The sequence below is a fragment of the Danio rerio genome, chromosome 20 (assembly GCF_049306965.1).
Source record: "Danio rerio strain Tuebingen ecotype United States chromosome 20, GRCz12tu, whole genome shotgun sequence".
NCBI lineage: Eukaryota > Metazoa > Chordata > Actinopteri > Cypriniformes > Danionidae > Danio > Danio rerio.
Genome location: NC_133195.1, coordinates 55,068,270 through 55,083,272, shown reverse-complemented (window position 1 = coordinate 55,083,272; position 15,003 = coordinate 55,068,270). Strand labels below are relative to the sequence as shown.

Sequence of the window (15,003 nt, the reverse complement as noted above, 5' to 3'; positions counted from 1 at the left end):
TTTAAGTTTAAAAATTCCATTCTTCTTGGTCTTATAAAGATCTTAAAGTCCTTAATTTGACTTGCAGAAACCAGAGTGCAAGTTACAGGATGGTTTGATGGGGGGGATTGACCTCCCCCTAATTAAGGCTTGATCTCCCCATTGAAGGATGTCAAAACAAAATGTATGGGGTCCCTTTAAATATAAGAAAAAGTTCACTCTGATCTGTATATTTTAAATAATAATGTGAATAATTAAAATAATAGATATCCATTTGACCACCCCTATAACGGTTCATACCATTGTGAATGCATAATCCCGCCAATCCATCTATGCTAAAAAAGTCAGAAGAAAAAAGTCATTCAGCAGTCTGAAAACTGAAGATTTGGAGCACCGATAGACGGCGTATGAAGTCACAAGACTGTTTTCTCAAAAAATAGGTTTTTGTTTTTACATGATGTCTAAAAGTAGTCAAGTTAGATGCATCGTTTGACTTAAAGTAAGCTGAGCTCATCAGGTCAGAATACACTAAATAGCTTATCCCACAATACACTGAAAACTTAAACGCATGATCTTGCACTGGCCTCACATCTTTATCTTATTGTGTTCTGTGTTTTTAATGCAGAGCAATATCAGAAGGTCATGCATGACCAGATGAATCTGAACAATGAGAAAACGCATCTGGAGAACCAGATGAAGAACCTGCAGCAGAGACTGGAGATCACCACTGAACTCTACCAGCAGAAGGAGAACGCACTGCAACAGTGAGATCACGTGTTAATCTCATCTTATTTGAACAAGATCAGACTCTCTAGACATTCATGACATCACTTCCAGTTGTTTACAAAGGGTTGCAAAAAATTTATTTTCATGTTAGTTGCAGTGTTAGCCCTATGTGATATTGACGCTTATAGTGATACGTTTACCTTTTTTTATTTTTTAAACATTGCACATTTTAATCACACCTTAGGGTGCTTTCACACCTGTGAATCGATTCAGTTGTTCTGAAACAGAGATTACAAATGTTACATTTTGCTCTTGGAGCGGTTCGCTTTCACACTGCAAAGTTTCTAATCGGACCAAAAGAGCTAAAACAAGTCACCTGCGAGTAAACTCTCCTCACATTGGTCAGTGTCAGGGTTTATTTTGCAGCGTCCCGCTCAGCTGTCAGGAGAGGTGGTGGTTTGGTGGTGATTGACAGGGTGCGCGCGTGACGTGTCTGAGGAGAGACGCGGTGGGGAGTGGTGAGAAGGGTGCGCGACGATGCCTATTTGAGGACCGGGAGGGAGACGTGAGATTACTGGGAGATCATCACTCGTTTGCGGGCATCCGGAGACTCGCGAAACCTCCCGCTATAATCATAATTCTCTCTTCATATAGCCGTATGCCTATTACATATCCATAAAACACTGTGATATAACCGCGCTCGGATCGGATGGCTTTCTCACTGCAATCGAACCGCTCCAGGGTCCAGCCGAGACCACCTCATTCAAGCGATCTCGGAGCGATTACTTTGGCGCGGAACAGAGCGCGATTGCCCTGTTCACATATGCCAAACGAACCGCGCTAACTGGGCAAACGAGACACGTTCCGAAACAAAAGTGTAGGTGTGAAAGCACTCTTATTTTACAAGATCAGACTTTCTAAACGTTTATAAATCACATGCGGTAGCTCAACAATTTTTGCAAGAATGTTTTATGTTAGTTATAGTGTGTGTGTGTGTGTGTGTGTGTGTGTGTGTGTGTGTGTGTGTGTGTGTGTGTGTGTGTGTGTGTGTGTGTGTGTGTGTGTGTGTGTGTGTGTGTGTGTGTGTGTGTGTGTGTGTGTGTGTGTGTGTGTGTGTGGTATTGACAAACGTAGAGATTTTTATTTCCCCTTATTATTTTTTATTTTATTAAACATTGCTCTTATTAATCAAGTCTTATATTACAAGATCAAACTGTCTAAACGTTCATAAATCACATGCGGCAGCTCAAAAATTGTTACAAGAATGTTTATTTCTTTGTTCGTTACAGTGTTAGTCAAGTGTGATATTGACAAATGTAGAGATTTTTTATTTCCCCTTTTTATTTTTTATTTATTAAACATTGCACATATTAATCACGTCTTATTTGACAAGATCAGACTTTCTAAACATTCATAAATCACATGCGGTAGCTTAAGAATGGTTGCAAGAATGTTTATTTTTATGTTAGTTACAGTGTTAGTCGTGTGTGATATTGACACTTATTGTCATGTTTCCCTATTTTATATTTTATTTTATTAAACATTGCACATATTAGTCACGTCTTATTTTACAAGATCAGACTCTCTAAACCAGGGGGCTCAAACTCGTGGCCCGCGGGCCATTTGCGGCCCTCAGTGCAATATTTTGTGGCCCGCGCCGACCGCTGTACACTGACAGAATCAGCGGAGCGGGGAGAGAGAGCGCTCCCCGCTCCGCTGATTCTATCCGTACACAGCGCGCTTGTCACTCAATGCGCGTTGTCGCGCGCGTTTTGATCAGCTGTGTTGTCGCGCGCGTACTCAAGAGCGGTGTTATCGCGCGCCTACTGAAGGGCGGGACCGAGGGTGTGCCGCGTCGCGGGGACACTTTTGATCATTTTGGAAGGGCACTTTCTATGCAAGACTAAAAAGGGCATGTGCTCTGCACAGGTTGAGCCCTATGTGTGCACGTGCCTGCCCTGCATCTTATATATATTATCAGCCTGATCTCACGAGAAAACGTAAGTATTTTACGTTTTGCCAGTTTAGTGGCTAATTCGTACGAATTCGTACGTGTTCAGTCGTACGAAATGGTACGATTTTAAAAAGGAGGCGTGGCACCTGACCCCACCCGTAAACCCAACCGTCATTGGGGGATGAGCAAATCGTACTAAATTGTACGAATTAGATCGTTCAAATTCATACAAATTAGCCACTAAATAAAAAAGTTACGAATTGCCGTGAGATTGTGTTGATATTATAGGTAGATACAGACTGGTACAGACTGATGTGACTGGAGTGGGGTGGGGGTGTTTTATTTATACATATATACGCCTTTTTTTTTAGGTGAGGGAATGGAAGTTTTGAGTGAGTTCCCCCACTTTTTTCCCTAGGACTTCAATAAGTCAAAGTACAGGTCTAGACTTAATGATGATCATCTTCAAGCCACACTGAGGGTCTCAACTGCTTCCGCTCTAAAGCCAAATGTGGTTCAGATTTGTGAGAAGAAGCGCTGTCAAGTCTCTGGCAGCAAGGAGTAGGCAAAAGATGCCATGTTCAGAAGAACTGTTCATAATCTTCACTCAATGTTCTATTAATGTTCAGAAGAAATAATTAAAACTGTTAATAATGACATTTGAGGACTTTTTTTTTGTGAAATCCCTTATGCGGCCCAGCCTCACCCAGACTTTGCCTTCTGCGGCCCCCAGGTAAATTGAGTTTGAGACCCCTGCTCTAAACGTTTATAAATGACATGCGGCAGCTCATGAATGATTATTTTTATGTTAGTTACAGTGTTAGTCGTGTGTGATATTGACATTCCTTTTTATATTATAGGTTTTTAAACATAGCAGGAAAAAAAAAACTCTGAGAAAGCAGATAAACAAACCCCAAACAACAGTCAGACTTGAAAGAAAGAAAAAAACACAAGGAAACTAAATACACTGAGTGCAATTCCACAAAAGTTACATAAGGTTGCCAAGTAGTAAAGAATATCTTATTAGTTTATATATATATATATATATATATATATATATATATATATATATATATATATATATATATATATAGCCCAGCCTCACCCAGACTTTGCCTTCTGCGGCCCCCAGGTAAATTGAGTTTGAGACCCCTGCTCTAAACGTTTATAAATGACATGCGGCAGCTCATGAATGATTATTTTTATGTTAGTTACAGTGTTAGTCGTGTGTGATATTGACATTCCTTTTTATATTATAGGTTTTTAAACATAGCAGGAAAAAAAAAACTCTGAGAAAGCAGATAAACAAACCCCAAACAACAGTCAGACTTGAAAGAAAGAAAAAAACACAAGGAAACTAAATACACTGAGTGCAATTCCACAAAAGTTACATAAGGTTGCCAAGTAGTAAAGAATATCTTATTAGTTTATATATATATATATATATATATATATATATATATATATATATATATATATATATATATATATATATATATATTTATAAAGATATATATATATTTATAAAGATGTTTTCAATAGCATTAATTGAGCGATATGTAGCTCTTAACCATTTAAAGCCTGCTGCGTCATATTCAATGCATGAACTCATTTTAAGACCAGATTTGATCTAGTGGTTTTTAGCAGATGTTGTATTGGACATACAAGAATGACCCATGGTTTTTTGCTCCTAGGTGAAAACGCTACTCTGTGTTTGTACGGTGAAATTCCCCTTACTATAAAACACATTTCACTGAAGTGTCCTGCTTTTAATGATTCCAGAGCACTTTTTTAGGAAATGAACTCTTAAGGACATTTTCAGCAAAGTGACACAGGGAAAATTCTTATCATGTATTAACACTAAAAATCTTATTTAATTTAGGTATTCATTTGTTTAATGGTTTTTAATTGTATATTTATTATTGAACTGTTCCTGCCATAAAAGTAGCCTTGATTGCTGGCATGGCATTAAATAAAAATCACAGTACAATACAATCGATGCATGAAGAAAACTGTAAAAATCTCTTTAACAAACAGTAGCATTAGAAAAATCATGTAAAAGCAGCGGCTGTGGATTTGGCTGTGGATCAACTATGATCTGTCGCAGACCTTGTTGCAGGTGTGCTAAAAAGCACTAAGCAGCGATTGGTCAGTGTAATCGACAAGTATTGTGTTGTTGCGTGTTCAGAAAGTTGACTCAGGAGGAGCTGGAGAGACGCGAGAAGGAGACGAAGCTGTCGGAGGTGGACAGTAAAGCGCTGCGCTCGGAGGAGGAGGTTCGAGCTCTCAAGCAGAAGATAAAGGACATCGAGGAGGAGATGCAGCAGAACGAACGCTCACTCAAATCTGAGGTCAGAAACTCGCAAAATATTCACTTTGGTGGCAATCAGTTGGAAGTACTTTCAGCAGGAAAACTTTAACAGTGCGTTCACACTGAAGGCGGCGAGAGCGTCATAGTAGCCAGAGTCATTCGTTTTCATTAGCCGCATTTCCACTGTTGGGTCAGTGCGAGCCAGGGCTTTTATCGGGCTGGGCTAATCCCCCGGGAGGTTGAGTAGTGAGGCTGAAATCATGTTGCGTTTCCACTGTCAGGCTAGTAGCGAATGTCACAAACGTCACACAACACGCCCACTTCAGCGGGAATCAGGCAGATGAAGCACACCGTCACATCATCACAAGAGCATTAAAACGAAGACAACCGAAACAAACAATTGACTGTACATCATTACATTATATGTCTACACACACAGGCCTTTGTATTTTCATTCATTATATTCATTTACTCGCCGACTGACTGTTGGTATCGTGCATCAATTGGTCTCGCTACTAACGGAGGGAGGGACCTAGCGCAGTGAGCATCCATAATATAAACCCACAGAAATTCTCCGGTGATAGCTCAGTACGAAATGTATTTTACAACATCCTCGTTTTGGTAGACGTCGTCAAACATTCAGCCCAAATGCTATGGAGAGACCTGAAACATATTAATTTTCCCCTATTGGCCATATGACACTTCATAGGTGATTCCCTTTTATTTACGGATGTTTTATATTATTCGCTTATCTTAAGTAAAGTGTTTCAGCACATAAGAGCAAGTAATAATATAGCCTATATTTCGTTGCGCTCAGCGGCTTTTCACTAATGAAGCTCTTCATGTATTTAAATTTTATTTTTTACTTTTTTAATTTAATTGATTTAAAATTCAATTTTTTTATTTTAGCACATCATATAAAAGCATAAACACTTGTTTGAGGACACAGATCACATTTTGTATTTGCAGTTTTCCTCAATGCGTCTGTAAAGCGGCGCTGCGCAGGACTGGATGACAGAAAAAGGTCGCCGAGTTTCTGCTTTCACTCACCCAGATTGCTCTGTTTGCAGGATTTGATTAATATCCTCGTTTCCAAACACTTTATAAATAATATTCAAACCTCCTCCTGTGTTTTAGAAAATATCTAAAATCTTTTTTTTTTTTAGATAGGCCTTTGTAAAATGAAAGTTTAATATGGCTTTAAAAAGGTTTGACCTACATTGTTCTAGCTTTTGTTTATTTTATTTTATATTGGTTTATTTATTTAATGTGATTTTATTACATCCGATATATGTAATTCTTTAAATTATTTTAATATATAATTTAAGTATTTTATCAAGATCTGACACTATTGTTTTGAGTCTACAAAAGTGGACAGGTCATTTGTAAAATTTCATGTCTTTCTGCTGTATTCATATTTTTTATTATCTCCAAAATGAATAAAAGAAAAATCAACAGAGCTGTAAAGGGAACAGCACTCTTTAGTCTGGTGTCACATTTACATACAGGCATTTAACCTGCACGCATCACGTACAAACACACCTTTTAAACTTGACAACTCTCGACAACCTTTACTACCTGCTGTGTCTTTAATATGGTAAAGATTATTATGCGTTATTGAAACATTAAGGAGGACGGAGCAAAGAAAAGTCACTTATAAATTAAAACTTTATTATTTTGTGCAACAACCTTACATTTAAAAGGGAAACATAAGGGCGATCATACGCAAAAAGACCCCAGACTATAAGTCTAGATGTTTTCTTTCCCTTATTGATTTATTTGTTTGCCGCATGTACTTGTTTGAGATCGGAAAACTAATGATGGCATGAAATCTTTAACAGATTCAGGCGAAGTCCACCTCTCCTTTCACTCCGCCTCGAAGCCCCAGCTGGCCCTCTTTGGCCCAAGGTATTCGACGGGCTGTAAAAGGCCCAGAGAAAGCCCTGCTTTGGCCCGATAAGGCCCCGGAATTGACAGTGGAAACGCAACTGGCCTTGGCTTGCTCGCTTAAGGCACGAAAGTGAAAACGCGGCTAATGGGAGCCAGCGACGCGGCATGTCTTCGCCTGTGTTGGCTTTGAGGAGTGTTGAAATCAGATCAACTTTATGGTAGTGAGCTATGACCCCGTTTGGCAGCACCCAGTCGAAATGTAGACGTTCACCACTTGAGAGAATTCCACGGTACTGCAAACTTTGGGGTTGCAGTATTGCAGTCGCCAGATTTCCAGTTATTTGCAATTGTTATCTTATAGGGATTTGAATAAAAAAAAAAAGTTAATGGTGAGTTACTGATATTATATATGTTTGTTTTTTTAAACTGGAATCTGTAATTAGAGTATTTTAGGACATATTTGATAAGTGGAGCAAAGCCACACCACACACAACAACTTGATCTTTCATAGTTAAATGAATTTGATAAAAGAAGCGCAGCATTTTCACAGTAGAAAGCTCATTTTTATGCGGGAATGTAAGTGATTTGCTAATATGCTACAACAGCCTCTTTAAATACGAGATCAATGAAATGAACTTTGATGTTCTCACCGCATTCGTTGTGAACGCACAGTAAGGCTGGTGCTCAGTCAAGCCAAACATAATAGAAAAAGTAAACCAAATTGGCACACTGACACTTTCACGTTCTCACAAGACTATTTAAAGGTGCTGCATGTACGTTTTTGACTCTTTTAAAGCATGAAAGTATCCTAATATTGCAGATGTTTCAGAAACATGCTCAGTGAACATTCTTGTTTATCTGAGAAACAATGCTGAAGTCAGATATTCTTTTCAGAATGTGCGTTATGTGCCGGAACGGTTTTGTTTTGGTCATTTAACCCGCCCACTGCCAGTTCAGCCAATTATATTTCAGCCCCCAGGTTGCCTTGGTGGAAAACAGCGTATTTCAATCAATCAATCAGTCAGTCAGGAAGGATCTTAAAACATGCATCCGTGACCGAAATGTGACCTCCGATGGACAGTAGCAGACTCCGAAATTAGATGCAGATTCAGAGTTCCACATAAGGTTGTTAATTAACAAATAATATAAACATTTTGAGCATAAACATTAGGTGAGCAGGTTACATTGTCAGATCATTTCAGTTTTCTGTTGTTCAGCTGCAAGACATAGAAGCAGTTTCTATAATATAAATTTCAGGTGTTGTTAGAACAAAAACACGTGTTCGTGTGCTGTTGCTTTTTAGAACATGCGTTAAATCAGTCTTTTGGCTCGATTGTCAGGCTCGCTCCTATAGGTGTAGTAAATCTGGCAACCTGCCCTTGCTTGTGTTTTGAACCAGGCGTGCAATACCTAGTTCAACCACTGGATGTCAAACTTACATATTGCACCTTTAATAGGACAACGTTTCGACCTACTCACCAGGTGAAATGTTGTCCTATTAAATTGTCTTTTTAGAGTTAAAAAAAAGTCACATCAAAGTTTCACTGTACATTTATTGGTGGCTGCAAAACGTTTGCGGTGCATATATTTTTAAATGCATTTTTCCTCTTGATTGATAAGTTTCACGCATTTTGGTTTTAATTTGAATTTTTTTGACAGCATTTTATCTCCCATAATCCACCTTTGTTGGCTTAACTTTTTTGCCAGTTGTCTAAAAAAATAAAATAGTTGTATTAGTGAATGGTAGAAACAGAACAAACACGGATGCTTTTTAGTCTGCATTCAAAGACATTGAATATATATGATTTATTTATCATAAAGTTTGGATTTGTTTTTACTTTTTATGATTTGGCAATTGTTTGTTATTATTAGCGTTATTGTTATCTTCATTTTAAGGCTTCATTTTGGCTTATCACAATATATATAAAAATTATTGTATGTAGTTGAGTGTAATGTAGTTATTATGGTTATTTTACAAAAATTTGTTTGCAATTTTTCCAACAGGTGGCAGTGCAAGAGAAGAAGGCCCATGAGAACTGGGTGAGTAATAAGCATGTTTTCTTCATTTTTATATTTTATAACTAATAAATCATAAACTCAAATATACTTAAGGATAAAAATTCTGAACTATTGCATGAAAATTGCATGTGGATTCCTGTTACTTGTCCACTACTGTGATATTAAAGGTCAAGCAAAATTCATTTCTTTTTAAATATAATTTTAAAATATGATATAATACATACATGTACATGCATATACAAAAAACCTAAAAATTAAAAACTTTACAGGATTTAAGATTGTGATCTGTTAAACACATCATAACAGTCTTGTGAAAGGGTCAATTTAATTTCATGGAGAACTATGTTTAAATGTTTCTGTATTTTTTTTTTCTTAGCTCTAGTGAGTGAAGGTTTTGCCTTTGTAACTGATATAATAATAACTGGTATATTAATCCTGCATTTGTGTTTGTCTTGAACAGTTAAAAGCACGCGCCTCAGAGAGAACTCTGGTGGAGGAGAGAAGAGAATCAGCCACTCTTCGGCAGAAGTGAATATCCATCACATCTCACATTATTACTGTTTCTCTCAGAGCGGTTTTGTCAATTTTTGTCTCAAAAAGATTGCATTCACAAAAATAAATTTCATACATCCACAACAATTCACATGTTAAAAAATGTGTAACATTGTTCAAAAATACGCAAATGCAATTCGTAAATTTAAAACATGGTTCGTAAATGCGCAAATCCAATATGTAGATTCAAAACACGATTCGTAAATATGCAAATCTTATTTGTAGATTCAGAACACAATTTGTCAATATGCAAATCCAATTCGAAAAAAAAAAAAAAGATTCATAAATGCACAAATCTAATTCGTAAATTCAAAACATGATTTGTACATGTGCAAATCCAATTCTTAAATTCAGAACATGATTTGTAAATGTACAAGTCCAATTCGTAGATTCAAAACACGATTCGTAAATGCGCAAACCCAATTTGCAGATTCAGAACATGATTCTTAAATACTAGGGATGTAACGGTATTGTAAATACCGTCATACCGCAATATTAAATTTTTTCGATATTACCGAAGTCGCATGACTCGGTAAAACTATAGGTCTTCTGAGAAAATTTGCTCAGGCGAATGAAGCGAACGGGAGGTAGCTGAAACTACATTTCCCATCAGCCCAGGCGTGGCCATAATCCTTTGCGGTCTGTTGTCGCTACAGATCCAGTAATGCGGAAATGGAGTGTGCTGCTAGTAGCGGAGATGAAAAAAAGATGGAAATGATCGAACCTAAAGCAGGTGTTGTCGCCGCGCGAGTTCTGATCAGCGGTGCTGTCGCGCGAGTTCTGATCAGCTGTGCTGTCGCGCGAGTTCTGATCAGCTGTGCTGTCGCGCGAGTTCTGATCAGCTGTGCTGTCGCGCGAGTTCTGATCAGCTGTGCTGTCGCGCACCTACTGAAGGGTTGGACGGAGGTTGTGTCGCGTCGCGGGGGCACTTTTGATCGTTTTGGAAGGGCATTTTCTATCCAAGACTAAAAAGGGCATGTGCACTGCACAGGTTGAGCCCTGTGTGTGCACGCGCCTGCAAGTTGGGGAATACGACTAATAGCAGTCATGGGGACTGCAGAAACATAGCAACCTGTTCAGATTGATGCAGACATTGACTTGTACCGCAAAGAGACCTCTATCTCACTCATGGTTTGTCTTCTCAAGTGGGGGAAAGACAATGCAAAACGTTACCCCACTGCTGTCAACATGGGCCAAGTCATATCTCTGTCCCAGAAACCTCAGTCCCAAATGAGAGGGTTTTTTTCTGTTGCAGGGGACATTGTAAATGCCCAGAGATACCAGCTTTTACCAGATTATAGTTATATGATAATTTTCCTTTAAACCCATCTCTATTTAAGTGAGTGAGTGATTAAATGTTGAATGTGATGAGTTTTCAACAATACTAAATTGAAACTTTATTTTTTTACATGGTTTAATAATTTTTTGTTATTTGTTATTAAAATTGAAGTTAGTGTTTCAAAGCTTACAGATAGATGGCTAATTTGTATGTCATTGACACTTTTGGCACTTTTTTGGAGTATTTTCAAAAGTTTTGTTTTTCCTGTAAGTGATTCAATAAATACCGTACCGTGACATTCATACCGAGGTATTACCGTCCCGTGAAATTCTGATACCGTTACATCCCTATTAAATACACAAATAAAATTCGTAAATTCAAAGCACAATTCGTAAATATGCAAATCCAATTCGTAGATTAAAAACACCATTCGGAAATATGCAAATCCAATTCGGAAATTCAGAAAACGATTTGTAAATGCACAAATCTAATTAGTAACTGCACAAATCCAATTCGTAAATACAAAACACTATTTGTAAATGTGCAAATACAATTCGTAAGTTCAGAACACAATTAGTGAATATGCAAATCCAATTCATTTGCCAAAAATATAATTTTTACTTGTGAATTAACAAATTGTGTGTTTATAAATTTACAAATTGGATTTTGTAAATGTTAATCCAAAACAAGGTTCGCAGGTATGAACTTTATTTTGTAAATGTATTATTTTTGAGACCGATCTGCCTCCATATTTTTTAAACTGTTTTTTTTGTGCATTTTTAAAGGCTTGTGGAATACCGAGATAAAATATCCGACATGGAACAAAGTCTGTTTAAGTTGAACTCTGGGCCGCCAGATCGACACATGCCGCCGCCACAGCGCAGAGGTGAGCAGGGTTTAGACAATGTTTTTTTATGATGACTAATTTTAATAGTGTCTTTTCACAAAAATAATTGAACAAAAGCATACACATCATTAATCTTAACTAAGTGCTCAGCCAAACAGAAGTATGCAAATATACAGTTGGAATCAGGATTATTAGCCTCCATGTATATTTCTTCCCATCAATTTCTGTTTAATGCAGAGCAGTTTTTTCAGCACATTTCTAAACATAATAGTGACATTTAAAGGCTTAACTAGGGTAATTAGGATAAAGTTAGAGTAATTAGGCAAGTGATTGTATAACAGTGGTTTGTTCTGGAGACAATGCAAAACTAATATTGCTTAAGGAGGCTAATAATATTGACCTTAAAATAGCTTAAAAAGATTCAAGCTTTTATTCGAGCTGAACTAAAATAAATTCACAGTAGGAGGCCAATAATTTTGAATTCAACTGTAGATGAAAAGGTGGCAACACCAAAAGCTCAAATTATCAAATGTCTTCACGTAAAAATGCTCACAGCATGTAAAGTTTCAAGCGCAAAGACTCTTCATCGTTTCCCCAAATTTCTCAGCAGTGTTTGTGGCATTTCTTGAGGTGTTTGTCTATTAAATATACACACAATTTTGCATATCATAATTTTTCATTACGTTTATTTTTAGTCTTAAAAGCAACTAATCTATGATAAAGGAAGCAAGGAGAAACAAAGGGTGATCTTTAGCCAGAATAAATAACTGTTACAGTCTCTTCAATAAAAGCATTAGAAGAAGAAGTGTGTTTATTAAATATAATGTATTAATTTGTTCAATCAATCCACTTTAGAGGTCTACCGATTAGCACTGCCTAGAAATATTGCATGCAATTACCGAGCTTTCCATGTAAAGCCAAGCATTTTAATGCCACATATCTAAAGACAGATTATTGGAAGATTTAGAGCTGTGAATTAAATTTATATCTATTCTAGTATTCTGTATGTTTAGTAGTCTGTCTTAAATACTATACTGTAGTGCAGGGGTGGCCAACCCTGTTCCTGGAGAGCCACCTTCCTGCTGATTTCAGTTGCAACTCATATCAAACACACCTGCCTGTAATTATCACGTGGTGTTCAGGTCCTAATTAATTGGTTCAGGTGTGCTTGAAATGGGTTGTAACTGAAATCTGCTGGAAGGGGGCTCTCCAGGAACAGGGTTGGCCACCCCTGCTATAGTGGAATATAATTATTTTGCATTAATTTATTACATTTCTATAAAAGTAAAACTGAGCTGCTTTGTGTTCTGTATTTCTATAAATCAAATGGGCCACTAAAAGCAGCCTGACATGATATAGAATTAGAGCATATATTATAAGCATCTGTGGCATCATATACAGCAGACCCAGACATTTTATGACCAGTGCGAGGTATTTAAATAATAGTTCATAGGTGTGATCTAGTGAGTAAACAAAAAGGGAACGTTCACATATCATGTCTTTTGCACGCTCAAGTATGGTATTTCAAATAGAGACGTGATGCATGCAAACTTCTAAACTTTTCAGTGTGCTGGCCATGTTACAAGAACTAACCAACCAGGCAGCTTCACACTTTGGATTGAATATACACTGTAGACTAATTACCTCAGAAAAACCATTTAACAAATCCAGATCCAGATCCTCTTTCAGTGATGATCATTTGAATGATTAGCGATGTAATCCGCGCTGAAGCGGTGTACAGGGGTTCATACGCTCCTGGAATATTGACAAGGCATTTTCGAGGCCTGTCGTGGAAATTTGTTTAACAAATTATTTGTGTACTTGAATATATTTGAGAGGATAATATTGAGTTAATTGTAACCGAGGTCGCGTTAGACTTTCTCATTGTCAGTCATTTTTTTTTTTTTTTTTTTTTTTTTTTTAATGTTTTATTTATACATTGTGAAACATTACAAAAATTTACAAAGACATAATCATGTAACAATATGCAAATATACTGAAGAGTATTTTGAGCAAATAGTAATAATAAAAATAAATAAACAATAATAAATAAAAATATGATAATAAAAATAAATAGATAAATAAAATAAAAAACAACAACACTAGTGCAATCTTATATACATAAAAAAACAAGTCTACAATGTGTTGACCAGAAGTAGTTTCCCATAAAAGCTGGGCATTAGGGGGTGGGGACTCAATCAGAAGGAGCAGGGTCAAGCTGAAGAGTTTGGACATATTTCCGAAGGGGTTTCCATAAATTAATAAAAATAGTGCTAGTTCGGTGAAGAGAGTACCTAATTTTTTCTAATTTCATAAAATAAAGAACATTTCTTATCCAACAAGAGTGAGAAGGAGGGTGTGGGCTCTTCCAGTTCAGAAGAATTAATCGCCTAGCCAGAAGAGTTAAGAAAGCTACAAAGTCTACAAAATGAGAGGGTAAAGTGTGGTCGGGCGGAAGAACCCCAAATAAACCAATAATTGGACATGGTGGGATATCAACAGTGGTAATAGCTGATAGCGAGAGAAATATTTGTCTCCAAAAGGAAAGCAGGGAAGGACAGGACCAAAACATATGAAATAAAGTAGCTGTACCAGAATGACACCTGTCGCATTCAGGGTCTATAGACGGATTGATGCGAGCTAGCCTGCTTTTGGACCAATGAGCTCTATGCACTACCTTGCATTGTATAAGCCTGTGACGTGCACAGATTGAGGAGGAGTTAACCCTGTTCAAGACCGCTTTCCATGTCTCCTCTGTAATCTCAATTCCCATGTCTTGAGACCAGGTGGTCCGTAAGTTATCAGAAGAAAATTGAAGATTAACAATTATATTAAATAATTTAGAAATTGAACCTTTAGCACAGGGATCTATGCCCAGTATTGTGTCTAGATCTGAAGTTGGCGGTGCATTTGGAAAGTTAACAAATTTTTTGCGCACAAAATCTCGTGTTTGTAAGTATCTGAAAAAATTGGATTTAGGGACATTAAATTGAGAGGCCAACTGACCAAAAGAGGCAAAAACACCGTCAATGTAAAGATCACCAAAAGAAGCCAATCCAAGATCTCTCCATGAAGCATAAGCACTGTCCAAGATAGAAGGGTAAAACAGAGGATTGGAGTGTATTGGGGATAATAAAGAGATATTATGAAAACCAAAATGGCGCAAAAATTGGGTCCAAATTTTGAGACTGTTTTTTACAATTATATTATTTGAATATTTAATTGGGGTCATTGTATATGGGAGGCATAAAAGAGCAGCCAAAGAGGACGACTTATTGCACGAGACAGACTCAATGTGCAGCCAAGAGGGGGGATTCGCTAATTTGCATGAATGTAGCCAATATAGAGTAGAGCGTATATTTGCTGCCCAGTAATATATTTGGAAATTTGGAAGAGCTAGACCACCCAATTGTTTTGTTCTTTGAAGAATGCTTTTACGAATCTTT

At 37.2% G+C, this 15,003-nt stretch overlaps 1 protein-coding gene across 13 annotated transcripts in view; it reads left to right on the top strand.

Moving 5' to 3' along the window:
* mia3 (MIA SH3 domain ER export factor 3) overlaps nt 1-15,003 on the top strand; it is a 449,969-nt gene that overhangs the window by 32,875 nt on the left and 402,091 nt on the right. For all 13 annotated transcript variants that reach the window (XR_012396145.1, XM_073933741.1, XM_073933740.1 and 10 more), the window contains 5 exons: nt 605-743; nt 4,848-5,010; nt 8,865-8,900; nt 9,340-9,407; nt 11,496-11,596. Coding sequence is in view for 12 of the 13 variants with exons in the window: in XM_073933741.1 (XP_073789842.1) it covers nt 605-743; nt 4,848-5,010; nt 8,865-8,900; nt 9,340-9,407; nt 11,496-11,596 (507 nt within the window). In the remaining variant the exon portion in view is untranslated. The remainder of the gene's footprint in view (nt 1-604; nt 744-4,847; nt 5,011-8,864; nt 8,901-9,339; nt 9,408-11,495; nt 11,597-15,003) is intronic.